Source organism: Mercenaria mercenaria, chromosome 3 (genome assembly GCF_021730395.1).
Source record: "Mercenaria mercenaria strain notata chromosome 3, MADL_Memer_1, whole genome shotgun sequence".
In the NCBI taxonomy this organism is placed as follows: Eukaryota; Metazoa; Mollusca; class Bivalvia; order Venerida; family Veneridae; genus Mercenaria; species Mercenaria mercenaria.
Genome location: NC_069363.1, coordinates 21,863,235 through 21,882,437, shown reverse-complemented (window position 1 = coordinate 21,882,437; position 19,203 = coordinate 21,863,235). Strand labels below are relative to the sequence as shown.

The 19,203-nt window shown below is 34.9% G+C and overlaps 1 protein-coding gene across 1 annotated transcript in view; it reads right to left on the bottom strand.

Annotated features, from left to right (window-relative positions):
* The window catches only part of LOC123525888 (uncharacterized), an 81,027-nt gene extending 64,635 nt beyond the window's left edge, over positions 1-16,392 (bottom strand). Inside the window, exon 1 of the mRNA XM_045305045.2 lies at positions 15,641-16,392. Within this exon, the coding sequence (XP_045160980.2) occupies positions 15,641-15,695 (55 nt within the window). The 5' untranslated portion in view covers positions 15,696-16,392. The remainder of the gene's footprint in view (positions 1-15,640) is intronic.
* Positions 16,393-19,203: the final 2,811 nt, after the last annotated feature.

Genomic DNA, 19,203 nt, shown 5'->3' with positions numbered 1-19,203 from the left:
CGTTTCTCCATCACGCGATGATATGAGCCGTGCCATGGGAAAACCAACATAGTGGGTATGCGACCAGCATGGATCCAGACCAGCCTGCGCATCCGCGCAGTCTGGTCAGGCTCCATGCTGTTCGCTTTTAAAGCCTATTGGAATTGGAGAAACTATTAGCGAACAGCATGGATCCTGACCAGACTGCGCGGATGCGCAGGCTGGTCAGGATCCATGCTGGTCGCATACCCACTATGTTGGTTTTCCCATGGCACGGCTCATATATTAAAATACTGAACCTTGAAATCGTATCTCTGTCCCTCGTGATCTCCTTTCTTTGGCCACAGCAGGGAAACATATTTATAAACGCCCGATAATAAAGAAATTCTTCCAGTTGAGCTAAAGAATTATGTCATGGAAGACCCTCCTTTGATAATACAAACTTCTTTGTCATTATGTGAGAAAAAAAAAGCCCTTGGGACGTAACCTCCCCAAACTGTTAAACCTCGTTAGCATTACTTGACACAAAGCATTGAGATCTCCTCTTACCAAATTTTATTTAAAGACGCTCTATTCCCAGCGTGAATAAACAGAGACTTTTTGTACTTTAATATTATTTAGACTAGCCTGTTCTATACAAACACACACACAGTAGCATTATAATCGTCAAACAAAGCTATCCATATAATTCACAAGCAAATACCATAATCAACTCTTCCCCGATATTTGCTCAACAGATCAAAAGAATTACAGATTTTTGTCTCGTTGCGCAACTTGCCTTTGTAACAATATCAGCAAGACACTCAATGCAAATAATCAAATATGAAATTCATGCATATTAATTCTTTATTAAAGTCTGTTTCAAACAGATCACAGTATTCTCAAAGGAATAAAGAAAGAAGATCCTATTTTCTGATATATCAAAACAGATATTGATTTGTAAGGAAGCTGCGATCCCGTTGAAGGGTTCTTTACTTTGCTTGCCGAGAGTTTTTCAATTTCGCATATCGATTAGTCTCAAACGAAAATTCTCCACATGTAGGAATTTCCTGGTACTTCTTTTTATATTTTCGCGTGATCTATGAAATCAAGATAAAAGAGAAACTTCTGAAAAGACATGCCGGTGACATGTACGATGATCTAGATAGTCTCGATAGTTTCGTGGGAGACACCTAATGATACAATTGATTCAATCTGCAGACAACAGGCTGACATCATTTCTCATTGCATTTCTGTACACAGATTGCGGACTCTACAAAAGTGATCTAGTTTTTGCTTGGTACAATATGCTCCTGTAGCATATTTTCACAGCAGAATTATCATATCATGACGACGGCAGAACGTCCCGGAAAGTGATATAGAATGCGCACCTACCCTTTCCAGGTGTATCTTGTGCAGATACAAAATACGGTGAAAATAAAACCTCATTGCATGAATATTGTTGTCGGGTGTACAAGGACGGGAAAATAGGTTGAGCTATTCCAGACAAGCCTCATACCTCTGTATTATCTTCAGACATATAAGGTTATCAAAGTTACACATTTTTCTATAATAACTTTCTTACGAAATTACTGCATTAAGCTTGCGTCATAAATGGATGTACAGTTTTCCTATTATATACCAATCATCTTTTGGGAAGCATAAAAACCTATATTCCATTTCTATGAAGCCTGCATGTCTTATCACAGACAATCTTGTCGATTACTTGTACAATTATGCATCGAAGTTCAATACTTTTCATCACAGTTGCATGCTAAGTATAACTACATGTCATTTCCTGAATAATTCGGATGTTTTCAATCGAGTGATTCTTTTTCTCATGACGATTTGACGTGGAACGATAGGGCTTGTTTGATTGACAGGGTTTGTAATTGTTCAATTCCCGGGATGACGCCAGATTATAGGTCCATATATAACCATTGATTTCTGACAAAGTATTTTGCTTAACATCCCAAACAAGGGTATTTTCCAGATAGATTCCTCTTATATCTAAACAAGAAGACATTAAGACATTGTTCTCGACAGATATTACTTCTTTCTATGGAAGGAACGTATTGGATTTTTGTTCGCAGGAAATGAGTATGATCGCTAAGTTTGGTCCTGTATGTAAAGTGGCTTTTACAAATAAATGATGAATAATGTCCGCGTCTTCTGCCAACAAGACACAAGGCTGTTTGGTTTTGTAAATGTTTCCTGACATTTGAAGTTGTCTAAAATAGCGTTAGCAACAGTAAATGTGTACATCGTCAAACATACAAAGTACATAATCAAATAGCAATAAATAAAATCACACAATCAAAGTTAAACTGGACGTTCAAACTTAACACATACAGAGGATGAATTATTCTGTAATAATTATGGCTAAAGAGATTTTGTGTAAAAATTCAGTTCTAATATACAGGCACAGATTAATCAACATATTTCAATTTTCTGTCTTTAACATCTTAATAAACTTATACATACTTGGTCTTTTGTAATAACATCATTATATACGTTTTTATTATATCAGTGTTATAGAGACATATTAGAATAAAATGATTCTCGTCCTCTACATCATGGAGATTACAGTTCGTACAATATCGTCCACCTCTAACAGTTCTATTACACCATGGCTGCCAGTTTGAAAATGAAGCGAATGAGATGATACTCTAATTCTTGTAAGAAATATGAGGTTACTTGACTGTATATCAAGGTAACTTCGATAACTGGATCTTCGAAATGGTTATATGAATTCACTACAGTACTGTTGTCTTAATCAGTATCCCAATATTGTATAAAATAGTCTATAATTCTTTTCTTAGATATAGGTACAAAAACTTTACTGTTTTCAGATTTAGGGTATTGCAACACATAGTTACAAAGTAAACTTTTAATATTTGACAGCAAGGCTACAGTTAATGCACTTTTATCAGTTTCTTACAATTAAAACCAGTATATAGTGATTTTTACATAACTTGATATACACATAGAGTAACGTGCAAGTGCCCGATATAGAATAACATTACACGTTTGTTTAACATTTAGTATCATTTTCGTAAAATTTGAAATTTCTTTTGCTTTACTATTACCCCATATTCTAGCCGCTGAACACAACTTAATATCGATCCATCAAATGACTCAAAAAGTTGACATAAGATTTTTGGCACAAGTTGACATATACTGAAAGAATTTTGGCAATTACTAATAACATACAAAAGCTTTAGTCGCCTCTCCAATTAACTGTTCTCGGTTTAAGGTGAAACTTCCAGTATAATTAAAACAGTTCCAAGGTAACTAAAGTCATATAGTCAGACAGATGCGGCATATATTGAAATAGACACACTTACATATTCGTATAAGATCATACATTATGCTCTGTTATTATAGTGCAATTTAAATCGTAGATACGAATACAAACAACGTTTAATAAAAAACTATTTCAACCTTTAACAAGGTCAAATTACACACACATCCATCTGACTTAAACAAATTTTCAAAGACAGAAAATGGTATTCAATGAAAATAAATATCGACAAAGCCGACAGGTTTATCAGCAGAATACGTGCAGTTCAATTCACAAAGGAAATACAAAGCGTAACAGTATATATCTATGCCTGCATGTTTTGGTTCACAAAAAGATAACTGCAGATAACGGCATATAGATAATTTTCCAATTAACCTGTCCAGAATTCCTGGAAGAAGGCCACATAGCGGTTCGTACATACATCATACAGCATTTATTAACCTTCTGCTACTGCTGTCGCAGATCGTACATTTTTATTGGCTTCTGGAGATTAGGTCCCGAATGCTGCACATATATATCATGGACATTTATTAGTTCTTTGAGTATACCTCCCGGAAATAGTGGTTTTTCTATTTGGAGACAGCGTTCTTGTCCATCGTAATGAGCTATTGTCGTCTGCTTTAAAGATTGGTCATTAAGGTCACGCAAAAATCTCTGTTTCATTCATGCCATAGCGTAACTTCCTCTCACATTACTAAACCTTATATTCAGCATGGGTATTTATATCGTCTACAGTACTACACACAAAAGAAAATATATTCTCGATTATAGTATTTCAGAAAACTACAAACAAAACACAGAACAACAGAATTAATGAAAATTTGATACGGTCTGGTTGTCATGACAGAATCCGATGCATGTAGAGTAGCTAAGAAGTTGGTCATTAAATGACTGAAACGGAAAAATGATCGATAGAGTTTTGAGCGTTGGGAATTGAGGCTGATGGAAGACTCGATAATTGCAGAACAAATTACAATATGTTGTTAGCCAGCTTATTAAAAGTCATTTTCATATGAATTACAGTGTTTATATGTTCTGGTCATATGAATTACAGTGTTTATGTGTTCTTGACATGTGCTTTTTGGCACATGATTCAGCTGACAATTGGAGAAAATTGGTTTTCGTCAACACATTAGAATTCAAGACAAACAAATAATTGAAATACAAGGCACGTTTCCAGCATTATGCGGACATATGACCATATTCATACTTAGTATTCTCATAATTATATTTTCTATCTGGACGGCACGACATGCGTGCGAATCATCTATTCAATGGTCAATAGCGACGTCACCCGAAAGACCTGGTCTGAATAGTGCTTATTTACCTCCTAGAATTAGAAAAGAAATTTGCCCACCCAAGCACCAGCCCCACCCTCACAAAAAAGATTTTTGCAAAACGTTTTTCAGATAAAAAACTCACCTCCTCTTTGTTGATGCACAACCAATAATAAAATACATGTACTTCTTTTACAAAACACATCTTTTTTTTAAAAATTAAGTGTGACTCAATCGTTTGGATGATAAAAGTAATTTCTTTTTATTATTTCGTGAATAAACTCATTACTGCAAATGTTAAGTACAACATTAAAACGAAAAAGCACAGCAATAGACAATAGTTGTATTTTAATGACATGTCACATCAATTAAGTTATTACACAGGAATAAAAAGACGAATAACATGGATTTTTTGTTTGAAATACATGTCAGTTTACGGCTTGCCTCTATCACCAAGAACAATATAACTAAAATGACGTACATAATGAAAACCATGTATTCCTCGCTGTGATGCCATCTAAAACATCAATACCTGCATAATTTATACACCACTCTGGGTGTAGGTACAATTTTTACGCCAGAAATTACATCAATATAAACTGCTTGGAAAAATATCAGCAAATAATTTTCCATTTACTTATCGGACCATAAGAACTGCTTCAAAAATATGTAAGTACAGTATTTTCCATTTAATTATCAGATCAACTGGCCTGTAGTTTTACTATAAACAACATTACTATACGACACAGGGATCATCTACTAATATTTCTTTGTTTACGTGGTCACATTCTTTGAAACGTGTGTTCCTATAAGACATGTTGTGACTTTTCTGTACGCATTTTCAAGGCCTAAGTATGAACAAACGGTGTTTGAAGTCTTAGTTTAGGTGGGTTGAAGATCAGTGTTGAGAAGCACATTAATATAAAATTAATATGTTAAAGGTTATTACTGTACAATCAACGTTATGAGAAGCTCTGGCTACTTGTAAAAATATTTAAGAATATCTTATAGTTTACATTCAAAGTGAAGGTACTGACATAACTTCTGCAGGATGCACTCGCTGCCTTCCTCATTGTAAGCGTCACATTTTCTTACATGTAGATATCTGGTTTTCTCTTCACCATACCCTTCAATTTCGTAATAATCATATTTCCATCTGTACGAACTGTACTGCTTCTTTGTAATCAGTTGTATTTGTGAATTGTTTAATTAAAATGCTTTAACTTGTCAGTGATCAAATTTCTATTTTTCAGGAATTCTAGGCGGGAGCTGACATGCTTCTATTTTTGTTTTACATCAGATCAGATTCTCATTACTGGGGAATCAACAGAATTTTATAAAGTACTATTCAACTCTGATACAAACAGAGTGGCAGTTTTCAAATTATTTGATCATTTAATACGTAAACTCATCAGTACATAATTATAATATCCATCTTTCTGTGTAAGCCGTATATGAAACATTAGTTGTTGTTTTTTTGTGTTTTTTTATGTCAAGCATTGTATTTTAAAGGTAAATCAAATAACTAATAGACTAACGTACTGGATAGTGATTCTATGTTTTCCGCGCAGTCTGGTCAGGATCCATGCTGTTCGCTAACAGTTTCTCTAATTACTATAGGCTTTGAAAGCGAACAGCATGGATCCTGACCAGACTGCGCGGATGCGCAGGCTGGTCTGGATCCATGCTGGTCGCAAACCCACTATGTTGGTTTTCTCATGGCGCGGCTCATATAGCTTTTAAATACAAGTGGACAGACTTTTCTGACTCGATCTTTTTATAATGTTTTAATGTTGAAATTAAAATCGAATATCTTTGAGAAACTCATTCAATTTTCTTGTAATTGATTACCCTTATGAACCGAGCTGGAAATCTCACGCGTTGACTAATTCCAACTAAAAACAAAATGCAATTTCCTGCCACAGATTTAGACAAGAAAATGAATAGATATTTTTTTTGTGTACGACGTTTTAGCTTTCTTTGATATTGAAACATGTAAAGAACATTACAGTGCTGTTAACATCCAATGATATAAGTCTTTCGCTCTGTCAAAGAGTTGTAGCTTTTTTCGCTTTAGAATGTACAGAAAACGGTGTTGATAAATCAGCGGAGGAAAAATAGAATTCGCCTAAGTTACATGTGTTAGAAATCACCTGCCGGAAAAAGTTTGCAAATAGCTTGTTAAACAGGAACATTTCAGAGACAGACAGATGTCAAAAAAGAGAAAATAGCTTTCTTAAACAGATTATTACACCCTGATATGGACCAAATATCTTTTGTGTACAGAATGAAGAGCAAACCACCCTTTATTTCATGGACGGTATGGTACAGCTATAAAATTCAGTGAACCGACCAATTTACTGTGATGAACTAACTATGGGGCAATAAAATATTCAAAAAATAAATATCTGACATAAAATGTGAACTGGTTACTATCACCGTGGTTATCAAATACAATTTATTAGACTATAACCGCTCATTATGTTTAACAATATAACCAATAGACAGTCTTTCCACTATCTTGGACGCCGTCAGATTCCGAAATGGAAAATAGTCCCAGTGACATTTTATATCTAAATAATTGAGCTAATTTCGCACTATTTTAAGCGAAATGCAAATGTTCCCGTCGACTTCATTCACTCGACTTCTATCTGAACTTAAAACGGTTGTTTATAAACATATTTATGTATTTACCGATGATAAAAGAGATACTGAAGAGAAAATTGACTAGATTTATGTTACAGCAAATGATGGGGAGACAGGGCAGTGTTATGACTGTAGATCAATGCTGTATTAGAAGCAGTTAAAGAAACACAAAGTATGCTTTCTCGATTAATCAAACAGATTCCTGTATAGACAGGTCTTTTTTCCGCGAAAGCTGCACTATTTTGTTACATACATACTTGCATAATTATATAAATTAACGTTCTAGCGGCGCTGGGTGAAGTTACTTGAAGTTTGAAGCAGTATTCACATCGTCACTATCATAGAAAAATGTGTGCTTCAGTAACATTTAGGAAATTCTCATTCAGAAGCCGGACAGACTACATGCGACTTGTTTTTATAAATTTGTTATGGCTCTTTGGTCGCGCCACTGAACCAGCATTTAATGGCATATTCAGGTTTATATATTAAACGCATAATTAAATCTGACATACATCTTGGTACAGCGACAATTTCTAACCAGGTCGAGATTCTATCAAGCTTCAGTCTGCTTCAACTTTTACTAATAATTTAATGTAATGACGTTGGATGTAAAGTAACATGTGTAAAAATGGGATAAATAAAAGCAGATGGACACATAACAGAAGTATTATGAAATATCGTCTGCTGAAAACAAAGCGATAATGTAATCAGAACAATATCATTTGTTATTAATTATGCGGCAGACATTTCTTGATGGTTGAGTTACTGATAAGCCATTCCTGTTCAACATCGCAGGTGCTTTTGATGTATGGGTCGTGACAGTAAATTCTGTTACCCCACCCACTGATGGCACTGAAAAACGTTTTAATGTCATTTCAATAAACTCGTGCCATTATAAAACATCCCTGGAACTATACATGAATGTTACATGAAGGAATGAGATAGCGAAGCGTAAATAGTCATGTCTATTATCATCAGCGCTGCATCTCGCTTGCACATCTGTATAGGCCAACATTATTAAATTTTGTATTTACACTTCCTTATATCCAGTTTTTGAACATCCCTTGTATTACACTGTTGAAGATATTTCATGTAAAATACGCAATATCTTCTCCTGCTATCTCTGTTTCTAATCTAGAGGAAGAAATGGTAAGAGTTGGAAAATGCATATTTTGATATAACCGATAATACAATGTGACCACAGGATGTTGTCCTTTTCTTAAACTGAGACAATCTTGCGTGATGTCATGCAAATGTTGATATTTCCTTTCAATGATTAGTATTGTTTTACCATGAAAAGTTAGAAAATAGATTGTATAGACTTTAAAATGATCAATTTAAACTATAATTTCCTGTAATTCCAACCATTGATGGCAATAAGAAATATGCTTTTACATGTAAGTTTCAGATGTGTAAATTAGCGGCATCTCAAGCCCTCATTTTGTGTGATAAAAGTGCAATCTGTGTTTTTTTTATAGCCGCAACAGACGATTCAACGCAAAGAGCTTTATACGATCATCTCCTTTCGTAAACGTGTTGTCATGGTACCCGCTTTTTCTATCATTTCTTTACCATTTGCAACAATAGTGATGCAGCAAACTTTATTTCACATTATCTTAAATTGAAATACTCCACAGGGTGTTGTAGCATATGTTTCCATTACATAAACATGTGTGTATTTACAATACTTTACAATACAACAGCAGCAAAATATTGGTCAAGAATACTGATGTTAAATTTAATCTATAATTAACCAGGACACTAAATAATTGTTTTCATATAAATGAGTACAAAAAACTTTTTACATATCAAGTGCATGAATGTTTATTTGAAAGTCGACAGGCATACGTAATAGTAGTACTTTAAAGAATTCCTTTGTCTCACATACCGTACGTGTTATGGCCACGCAAGGCGTGCATTCGCCACTATTTGAGTGAATTGACAGAAATTACATAAAATCTTTGCACAGACTGTTACAACATCAATAACTGTATACATATTTCATGAGAATGTATCCTTCCCCTCTCGCTTTATGACAATCTCTCGTGCATTTTCCCGCGGAACGTTGCGTGATTTCACCAAAACAGGAACAAACTTAAAAGGCGCCACTGCAAGGAACGTTATAATCAACACTCGGTTTCGGGCTGTTGAGAATGTAATTTTCACTTTCAAATTGCTCTTAAAAGTTGCTAATACACATGCGAAGTCATCATAATTTACATTGGAGGAGATTCTTCTTTTAAGAATGATAGTCTGTTCGGATTTTTGTAGAAGATAATTTGGGTAATCCTTTGGCTAACAGCGCCTAGGGAATCATGTTGTCCCTTTAAGTCAAATTAATTTCAAGATTTTCTATGCTTTGTTAGATCTGACAATTTTGACTTAATCTGAGTTTGGTTGGAGGCAAGTTCTTCAAATGGAGACACTTTTTATCAACCTCAAATCACCAATTTCACTGATTAGCCCAAAATTAGTGCAAACAGTAAATGCAAACATTGAATTAGTGTGCATTAGCCGGTCTTGCATAACGAGGCAATCTGTTCTGTAGTTCCACCATAGTATTAATGTCGTCTGCAGCAAATTTCTCGTCTGTTCCAACCAAAAAGACAATTCAATGCATTCCAATGACCTTACTTTATTAAAAATTCCAACTTCCGCTTGATGGGGAAAAAGGAATCGGAAAAATCTAATCAATTTCAATTAATTTCAGAGGGCCCTAGGCTTCTATAATCAAGCGCCAATTCATTTGCTATCCTTTCTCTTTCTGTCCCCCGAAGAATGATAGATCCCTGTCACCTTTTATAGTGCTGCAAAAAATATTTCGCTCGAAAGGAACATTCGGAAATGAACCGTGCATTAAACTATGATGTTATTCCCATATTCTAATATTCTTTTGCGTCTTCTCTGTCGGAATCATTTGCTCTAATGATATTAATGTTTTCGGCACTTAATTCTAAATTTTCTTCATTAATAAATGTCATTTGTCATATTCTAAGGGCAAACGTGGGTCAATCTATTCAGTGAAATTCAAAATTCAGGAGATGAAATCAAAATATTCCAAATAAAATAATCAGTTTTTGTATGCGAATAACCAGTTACAACTACTAGCTTTATGTGGTGACCTTTTCGGTAGAAAGTTTTTCACAAGCGTGGTTGTTATTCTATTATATGGGCAAAAAAGAACTGAAATGTCACTAAAGGACAATAACAGGAGCTGTATTTCTTTATTAACGCTGTCATAATTTGATAAATATTTATTTTCCTAATGTTTTGTATTAGTTGCTGCATCTGCACCGTTGTTTCGTGATTAACTACATACTGACCGGTCAAATAATGTGTCTTCACATCCAACAAAATTCATGGTTATTTTGTGTATTATACGGGAGTGTTTTTTTTCAAACTTAATATGGGACATACGAACGAGTCAGTCTACCATATTGTTATTCCTCTTCCCTTTAAAGGTGATATACCTTCATAAGAACTAAGTAATATCACATATTTGTAATTTTTCATGAGATTTCCGTGCACGGTATCTTTCAATTTCGAACGAGAAGAATAGCTGCTTTAGAGAAAGTGTAAACCGAGTAGCTTAATCCATTTTTATCGGATACTATTACAGTTTGGAGGTCAACCTTTCAACAAATATTTCGCGATTAAGACGTATTTACATACGTATCTCAAACATCTTTCACTACTTTGTATCAATAAATTAATTTTTTGAAATTCTATCTTTGAATCTGATACTAGAAAGCATAGAAGTCCTTTATCTTTCATCTACACAATTTTATTTACCGGTCCGCGGCTAGAATAAACTATGTTAGGGTAAAATCTCGAATCGTCAGATAGAAAAGAAATCCACATAAAATGTCTACAGAATGTTAAAGGCCGATATTTCTGATATGAAGACAGTCTGACATGTCTTTGAAAAGTGCATAAAAAAGTGTAATATATTCAAGAAGCTGTCTGGCATATTGACATTGAAGAATCACTGTTTCTACATATAATTTTTGAAATTTATCAGACTAAATCTTAAAATAACAATATACCAAGATATGAAGACTGAGATAGGGCTCGCATGGATGCTATTATAACATCTGAATGACATGATAAATATCATTTACAACAAGCCTAAAACTCCTCCAAGATCGACTACTGCTAAGCCTCCAATTTCCTCAAACTGGGAGAGGAAGTTGGGGTGGAAGAACGAGAGATGAACTTGTCTTAAACTTCAAATCAGCATTGGACTTAGGTAACATGTGTTCAGTAATTACCATTCAAACTGCATTTGCTCCTTTAGAATAATAATCCTTTTAATAATTCTGTCATTTTGAATCATTTGAAAACAGTTTAATAAAAAAAAAGAGTAAAAGTGACTTATCTGATTAATACTTCTGATTCAAACGCTTTAATGTTTCGTGACGGTGTAAAATATAGTCTATCTATCTAGTACAAAACTTGTCAAAGGATTGCTCAAAGCAAGGAAAGTTAATCTAGTAAATGATATATCGCTGGCACACACACCCGCGATTTCATTATCAGTTGAAAGAATCCGGAGGTATTTTGGGGGGATATTTTTTTATAACTTTTATGCGAGTACAGGTAAATTACTATAAACGATACTTCTGATTTTTTTTGTTTTCTCCGACAAACGGTTAAGAATTTATGACATTGTTTTATAGGATGTGCATTCCTGAAAAGACATGAAAGTCCAATCTTTCATCAGGAACCGGAAATTTTCAACAAAGTGCCATCTTGTACTGAGTGATGTTCCAATATATCTGTCATAACACAGCATAAAGAAGAATCTAACCGAGCTTTTCTCTTGCCATCAACAGTCGGTGATATTACAGAATGTTGAGCGCCGTCAATCGATACACTTAAATTAACTGGCCTCAGCTTTTAACGAATAGTCTTCTATTTCTCAGTATTGTTGCGGTGTTATATGAGCCGTGCCATGAGAAAACCAACATAGTGGGTTTGCGACCAGCAAGGATCCAGACCAGCCTGCGCATCCGCGCAGTCTGGTCAGGATCCATGCAGTTCGCTAACAGTTTTTCCAATTCCAGTAGGCTTTAAAAGCGAACAGCATGGAGCCTGACCAGACTGCGCGGATGCGCAGGCTGGTCTGGATCCATGCTGGTCGCATACCCACTATGTTGATTTTCTCATGGCACGGCTCATATTACAATTCTCACGACTTCTATAACAGCAGAATTACCCTTGTAAACACACTGTGCTGTATTCGAGAACATTTTACACAAATCCTTGATTCTGTTATCACCTGGACGAAATTTTTCAGGTAGGAACAAAACACAGTGGAACAGGCGTCGGGTTTCAAACTAATTCCTTACTGAAGAATAGCATAGTCATGATAACCTTAATCTGTTGTTAATAAAATGGTCTATACAAAATAATGTACCGAAAAAGTACTGTAAAAATATCTTTAGTAAATATGAAACCGTTACGAGTTTGAAGGGAGATACAAAAACTATCTTGCTTACCGAGCCAGCATTTCAAGAATTTTGTGTCAGCGTTCTGATTGGCAGATATTTCTTTGCATAAATTTTCCCTAATTACAATGTAAATATATTATAAATTGTTGACTTTCTGACAAATAACGGCTAGTAAAGGTGTCGAAATGAGGAGAACTGCTCGTGAAAGAGACACATTTATCATACAACAACATCAAGAGCTACGTCGTTCCCTCGAGTGCAACAGATGGGAAATGCATTTTACATGTGTGTGGCAATCTGAGCATTGATCGAAAATCTAGTAATCGACATAATCATAATGTTTCAGTTAAATATTCATCATGGTTTATTAACAAACCACATAACTCATAGCTGCTATAAAGAGGCCTTTCGTAGATGAATTTAAGAACAGTTTTTAGGCTGGAATCGGGCCAACCAATGCCATTGTCTTCGTATTTCTCTTCATAAATAACCGTTTATTTCAGTTATTTGAAAGTACAATACTCCGTGCATACTGCCATATATCGTAACTGATTATACGTTATTTATTAGTATAACAAGAGAAAATTTTCGAGAATAGAGCCAGATACCTCTCTACAAGAAAACCGCCACAGACATTCTGGCACAGTCACTGTACTTTAAACATTTGTCAGAAAGTTTTTCGTTAAGAAAGGGTTATACAAACTGCACATATTCATGCTCCATTGTTCTACAAAGTCATGTGACCATCTTGTTTTGCAGAAAGTTTCACTTCTGTCAAGGAGGTGTTCTTAATTATACATCTACATTTATTGTTTCGCTTAGTTTATATATCATGACAAATCCGTATGTATATACTACCCAAACTGAAAGGAACACTATTTAGACGTTAGTGCATGCACAGACGATGTTGCTGGTAGATAATTTAACATAATTCTTGTGTAAATAAAGGTTTGCTACAAAAAAGACCCACTAAAAGTCGTTCATTATAAATTGCAAACATGGACTTCGCTGTATATCATGGCAGACATAGTATGGCCGTAAGTATTTTATCTTGTTATGTATCTTAGATTTAAAGCCATGATATTTACTTTTTGATAGCTGTATTGTGCAAATCTATTAATCATTTGGAGAGATAATCCCGGTAATACCTATCATTTAGTTCACTAACACTACGGCCCTTCTCATACAGGTGCAATCGGCGACAGATTTTAATCAATTTGGTTTATAAAGATATTATAGATCCATAGTGAAATATTTGCATTGTCACTCTATCCAAGATGAATCAAAAAATCAAAACCTGAAAGCGAAAAGAAGTACCTTGGACCGCAGCAATTTGATTACAAACGGATTATTTTAATAGCAAGTTAAAATAAAATTAGCCGTGCCATGACAAAACCAACATAGTGGGTTTGCGACCAGCATGGATCCAGACCAGCCTGCGCATCCGCGCAGTCTGGTCAGGATCCATGCTGTTCGCTTTTAAAGCCTATTGCAATTAGAGAAACCGTTAGCGAACAGCATGGATCCTGACCAGACTGCGCGGATGCGCAGGCTGGTCTGGATCCATGCTGGTCGCAAAGCCACTATGTCGGTTTTCTCATGGCACGGCTCAAATATAGTGGGATTTTTCTACGATTTGTTAGTTTGCGTTGGAACTCACTCGTTTAAAGTAACAGTAGCGGCTCTACATTAATAAAAAATGTATTTCTGGATTTCAAACATGTGGCATCGTCCTCGCCTAAGATGCAGTAACGGCTTTGTCGAATGTTGAAATCTTTTGTCACCGAATAAGTTTGAAAACAACATTTCAAAATTACTACATACATAGGTATACAAAAATAATGTTGTTATATTTTCACAACATTTCGTCGGGTTATAAATTCCGAAAAATACTTTTAACATTATAAAACTGGATGAGTCTTACTCTTCATACATAATCGATCACATTTAAAGGAAAGGCATTATTGATTCTACTTATTTTTTTCTAATATAGCTATTCATACACTTAAGGGCAATTGGAAGTGGTTTGATGTTCGTTATGGTGGTCATTAACTGTTAATAAAACTATCACATCAACCGTGTGTTTCCACATAAAACATATGTCGCTACAGCACAAGCTAGCTACTGTTTTCAATACCATTGACTGATTAAAAAGTAATAATACAAGTAAATATACATGTAGGCTTTGTCATGACGGATTTATTGATTATTACTTGTAAATTGGTATTTTTCAGCATAATTAGCTGTCTAGCACATTTCTCCCAGGGGGTTTGTTAAATCCTTACTGGGTGTTATTCCATGTATACACCTATATCTGATTGTGTGTTGCTTTCATCTTCTACATTGTTGTATATGTCAGTGTCTTGTTGTACAGGGAGAGCAGTTTTGTTATTCTGCTGGGTGGTTCTCATATATTGATTGCTAATTTGTTTACTTTGTAATTTCTTCACACTATAATGCTGATAATAACTTTCTCACAGCGTGAAGTTGTTTCCAATACTTCATATTATAGTAGCGTCTAGGAAAGTGTGTATAACTAAAATAATATTATTATTATTACAATTTATACATTGAAACTATCAGAATAGCTATAAATCATGCCTAGATTTTAATGCTAAAATTGCTTTTGGATTTTCAAATGTATTGTAGTGTACGTTCTTAATACATATGTCTTACATCTACACCAGCAGACGACACACCAGCAGACAACACACCAGCAGAGATACACAAGGAACTAATTAACTTAATTCTCATTACAACACATTGTTTTTGTAAGATTATTCAATATGACATTGTGTGTTATGTTGAGATTTTGTACATGTGTCATTAACGTTGTAAAGTTTATATATCAGCTTTGTTATACATGTGTGCATGTATGGAATAAAAAATAATTTCGTTGTTTTTTTGTTGTTTTTTTTTTAACTGAAGACGAGTATTTCAGTAAACTGCTGTAATATGAACCAAATATGAATATATTAAGCACTGATATAAACAAAGCTTACCATATACAAATGAAATGTAGGCAGAGATCAAGTATATCCCACAAAATAATCCCATAATTTCAGTAGGTCAGTCACATGTCCAGAAACATTAGTTTTTCTTCCATTTATTAGAATATGTCTCAGCAAGCAACACTTCCTGTTGAAACTCCAAACACCAGACGACAATATATCCTTTTAAACTAATCCAGGCAATATAAGGTATGAAACGGCAGATTAGCTTTGGTTTAAGACAGGATTAGAGAGAAAATAATGCAGCTACTAGCCCACGACGTATTTTATTACCGAAGCTATTCGTAACATTTACAATGGTTATTTAAAGCATAAAGTATTCAATCGCGTCCTTCTTCCCCTCAGGCTTGTAAGGTTATAGTTTTATTTATGTGGTAATTCAGTCACTGGTTTAAAAACACATACTACACTACCATACATATACCATGTATACGCTAGTTTGTAATAACGTTAAACATATAGTCCAGCCTCTTGTTTGTCATTGTGTTTACATTTTTTTCAATTTAACTGTGGTACTGAAATGTCATGCGTAAAATCCTATGCTGTTTTTTTCTTTTTTCACTATTCCATTTGCGTTATCGCTAGCTTTAATATCCTCATCATCTTAAAAAACCAAAACGTGTTGATACATTAACACAGACTTTTTGTTATTGGCTATTTATACATCTGCAACCTCTTCGTAAATGATGCTATTTACTTCTACGATATTTCCTCTCACTGTAGCGATATCGCTACTATACAACCAGAAGGCGTTTCTCTGACAGCGGTAGTGGGAGGGTCGATTTTTCTTGTGATTCACGCGCGCACATTGTAATTATCAGCAGATCAGCACTAATTTGCAATTCAATTAGGGCATTTTTCGATCGATACTGATTATGAGGTTTAAGGGTTTTCAATTTGCTTCCTGCATACGTGTGAGGGAATTAACGTTAATGAAGAAACAAATATAAAGCAGGTTTAACATCTTTGTCATGCCAAGATTGGTGCAGTGAATTGGGAAAGAGGCGGAGTTGTAATTAGCGATTGCGCGTGTAACGAAATACCAATGAACCATGCAACCGGGTAATAGATAATATCTAAAAAGCCATAATCACTCTTGTATCACTTTTATCTTTTTACAATATCTTAATAAGTATTATTTATGACCGACAGCTCTGCATTGTGTTTTATTTAATCCAACAAGAATGGTGAAAAGGGAGTTTAGCTTGCCCTTATATGAGCCGTGCCATGGGAAAACCAACACAGTGGGTGTGCGACCAGCATCCGCGCAGTCTGGTCAGGCTACATACTGTTCGCTTTTAAAGCCTATTGGAATTGGAGAAACTGTTAGCGAACAGCATGGATCCTGACCAGACTGCGCGGATGCGCAGGCTGGTCTGGATCCATGCTGGTCGCACACCCACTATGTTGGTTTTCCCATGGCACGGCTCATATATTGTAATTACAGAGTTGACTTGAAAAAAATGGTCTTCCGTGGTATAATACCTGGCTCGATTTTATTTTAAATTAATTAAATCACCAAACACAAATTATGTATTTATTATTAATCTAACAGTTAGATTGAAAAAATGCAAGTACAATATATTATTCAGCAACGTTCGAATGTGTGTTTTACTAGAAAGTATTACATGTCTCTATTATTATACAGAATTTATAGCATAACATATGAATTATTTTCGGCGTGTCCTAATACATCATACACAATATGACAAGTGACACGAGTAAACTGAGAAAATATAATTAAAACTGGCCAGCATGGTGTCCCTGCATAATTCATTTACGAACCACATCATTTGTCGAATGATCAGATTGTTTATTTCACGTGCTGTCAAAGTATATAATAATTATTATGTCCAAGTCTCTAACAAAACACTGTCTCCAATATCAATTACCTTACATTACATAGCTGAATATTGAAATATGCTGTATCGCTACCGGTTAACTTGATGACCTCAAAACATACCAGTGAACAGTAGAAGTACTTTTGATATATAAGCCGGTACTTCGCAATTGTACTGATTAACTTGAAGCCTGTTAGATCTCAGTAGCCCACGTGTCTGAAAAACAAGTTCTGCTGCCTATAAGGAAATATGCCGTGGAGACGAAAGGAGTCGAACCAACGACCTCCTAGTTGTAAGGCCAACATATTCTGATATTTCATTCTTTGCGTTACCATAAATATATTTTTGACGAATTAAGACATGTTGCGAAATATTATGTTAATCCTTTTAGACGCTGAAGTTTGACTTAAAAGAAAGACCTGTTTTCCTATGATTCATCAACTGTTACATATAATCTGTTATGTCAAGATAACTGATGAATGGTTTATTCACCATGTCAGTTACGTATTTTATATAAAATAAGGTCATCTGTCCATTTGAGTTAAAATGTTTATGGTACACTGTTGTTTTGCTCCGGATCAGAGGGGAATAGTATTAAGATAAACCATCTAACATAAATTGGCATAAAATCTTTTTATAACGACATAAAAGTTCTCCGGGGAAATTGATAAACATAAAAATGCATTTTCGTTTTTCTGCATAAAGCGGCCATCATATTTTACGACATCTGTAGTTTGAAACGTCGCAAATCGAATTCATGTTTACGACATACAGAGATCCTATCAAATGTATTTTTTCATAAAAAGGGCCGCGTGAAGCTTGGCTGTCTATGGAGAACATATGGGCATGGGATTTAAAGTACTTGGAAATAATTAGACAAGGTTTTATTGCCTCACATGTTTAAAAGGAATTTTAATTAAACTAGGATATATATTGCATTTAACATTTTTATAAGATGGAATAAAAGCTTTTGGTGGATATTGCATTATGAAACAATACATCTGAATAGTATTTAAAATTTGCATAGCTCGATTTAAAAAATATTAATCTTCACTTCATATAAATCTTGTACCATCCATTTGACTTTGATCGAATTCGCCTCGCTAACTTCAAAGGTACATCATTTAAATTCTCAACATCAGGTGCGATAAGTGTTTTTGCTAGAGTAATTAGTTTTATTATTTCGAGCGTAAAACGCAATGTTTTCCGCCTGATCAGCATCATTCGGATTACTTTTCAAGTTATCTGTTGAAGCGAAAGTATTCCGAGCCTATTTCATCAACAGAATGTCCTTTAATCCCCACCGCAAGAGCCAGAAGAAGGAAAATCCTCTGATTAAACCTCAGTGGCTGAAAAGAATTCTTTGAGGATTTTTTATCATAATTTTCGTTTATTTATTTTCACATCAGTTATAACTTGCCTGACAGCTCTGAGAAACTATATTTTGTCGGAGAAAATGACGGAAATCTTTGCGCGTTAAGTCTCGCAGAGTTACTCCCCTTCCTAGAGTCGCTGTAATGCTGTAATAAACAGTGGCACAGAGTGAGTGTCACTGTATTTGAATAAAGCTGTTTCGGCCCCGTGGTCTTGTCACATGTACTAATCACGTTGTAAATCACGGTGTAACGAGACTTGACAGGCTGTGACTTTAAAAATGGCGTTATGTTACAGCAGACGAACAGAATGATGGTCACATTACACAAAGGCCGAGAT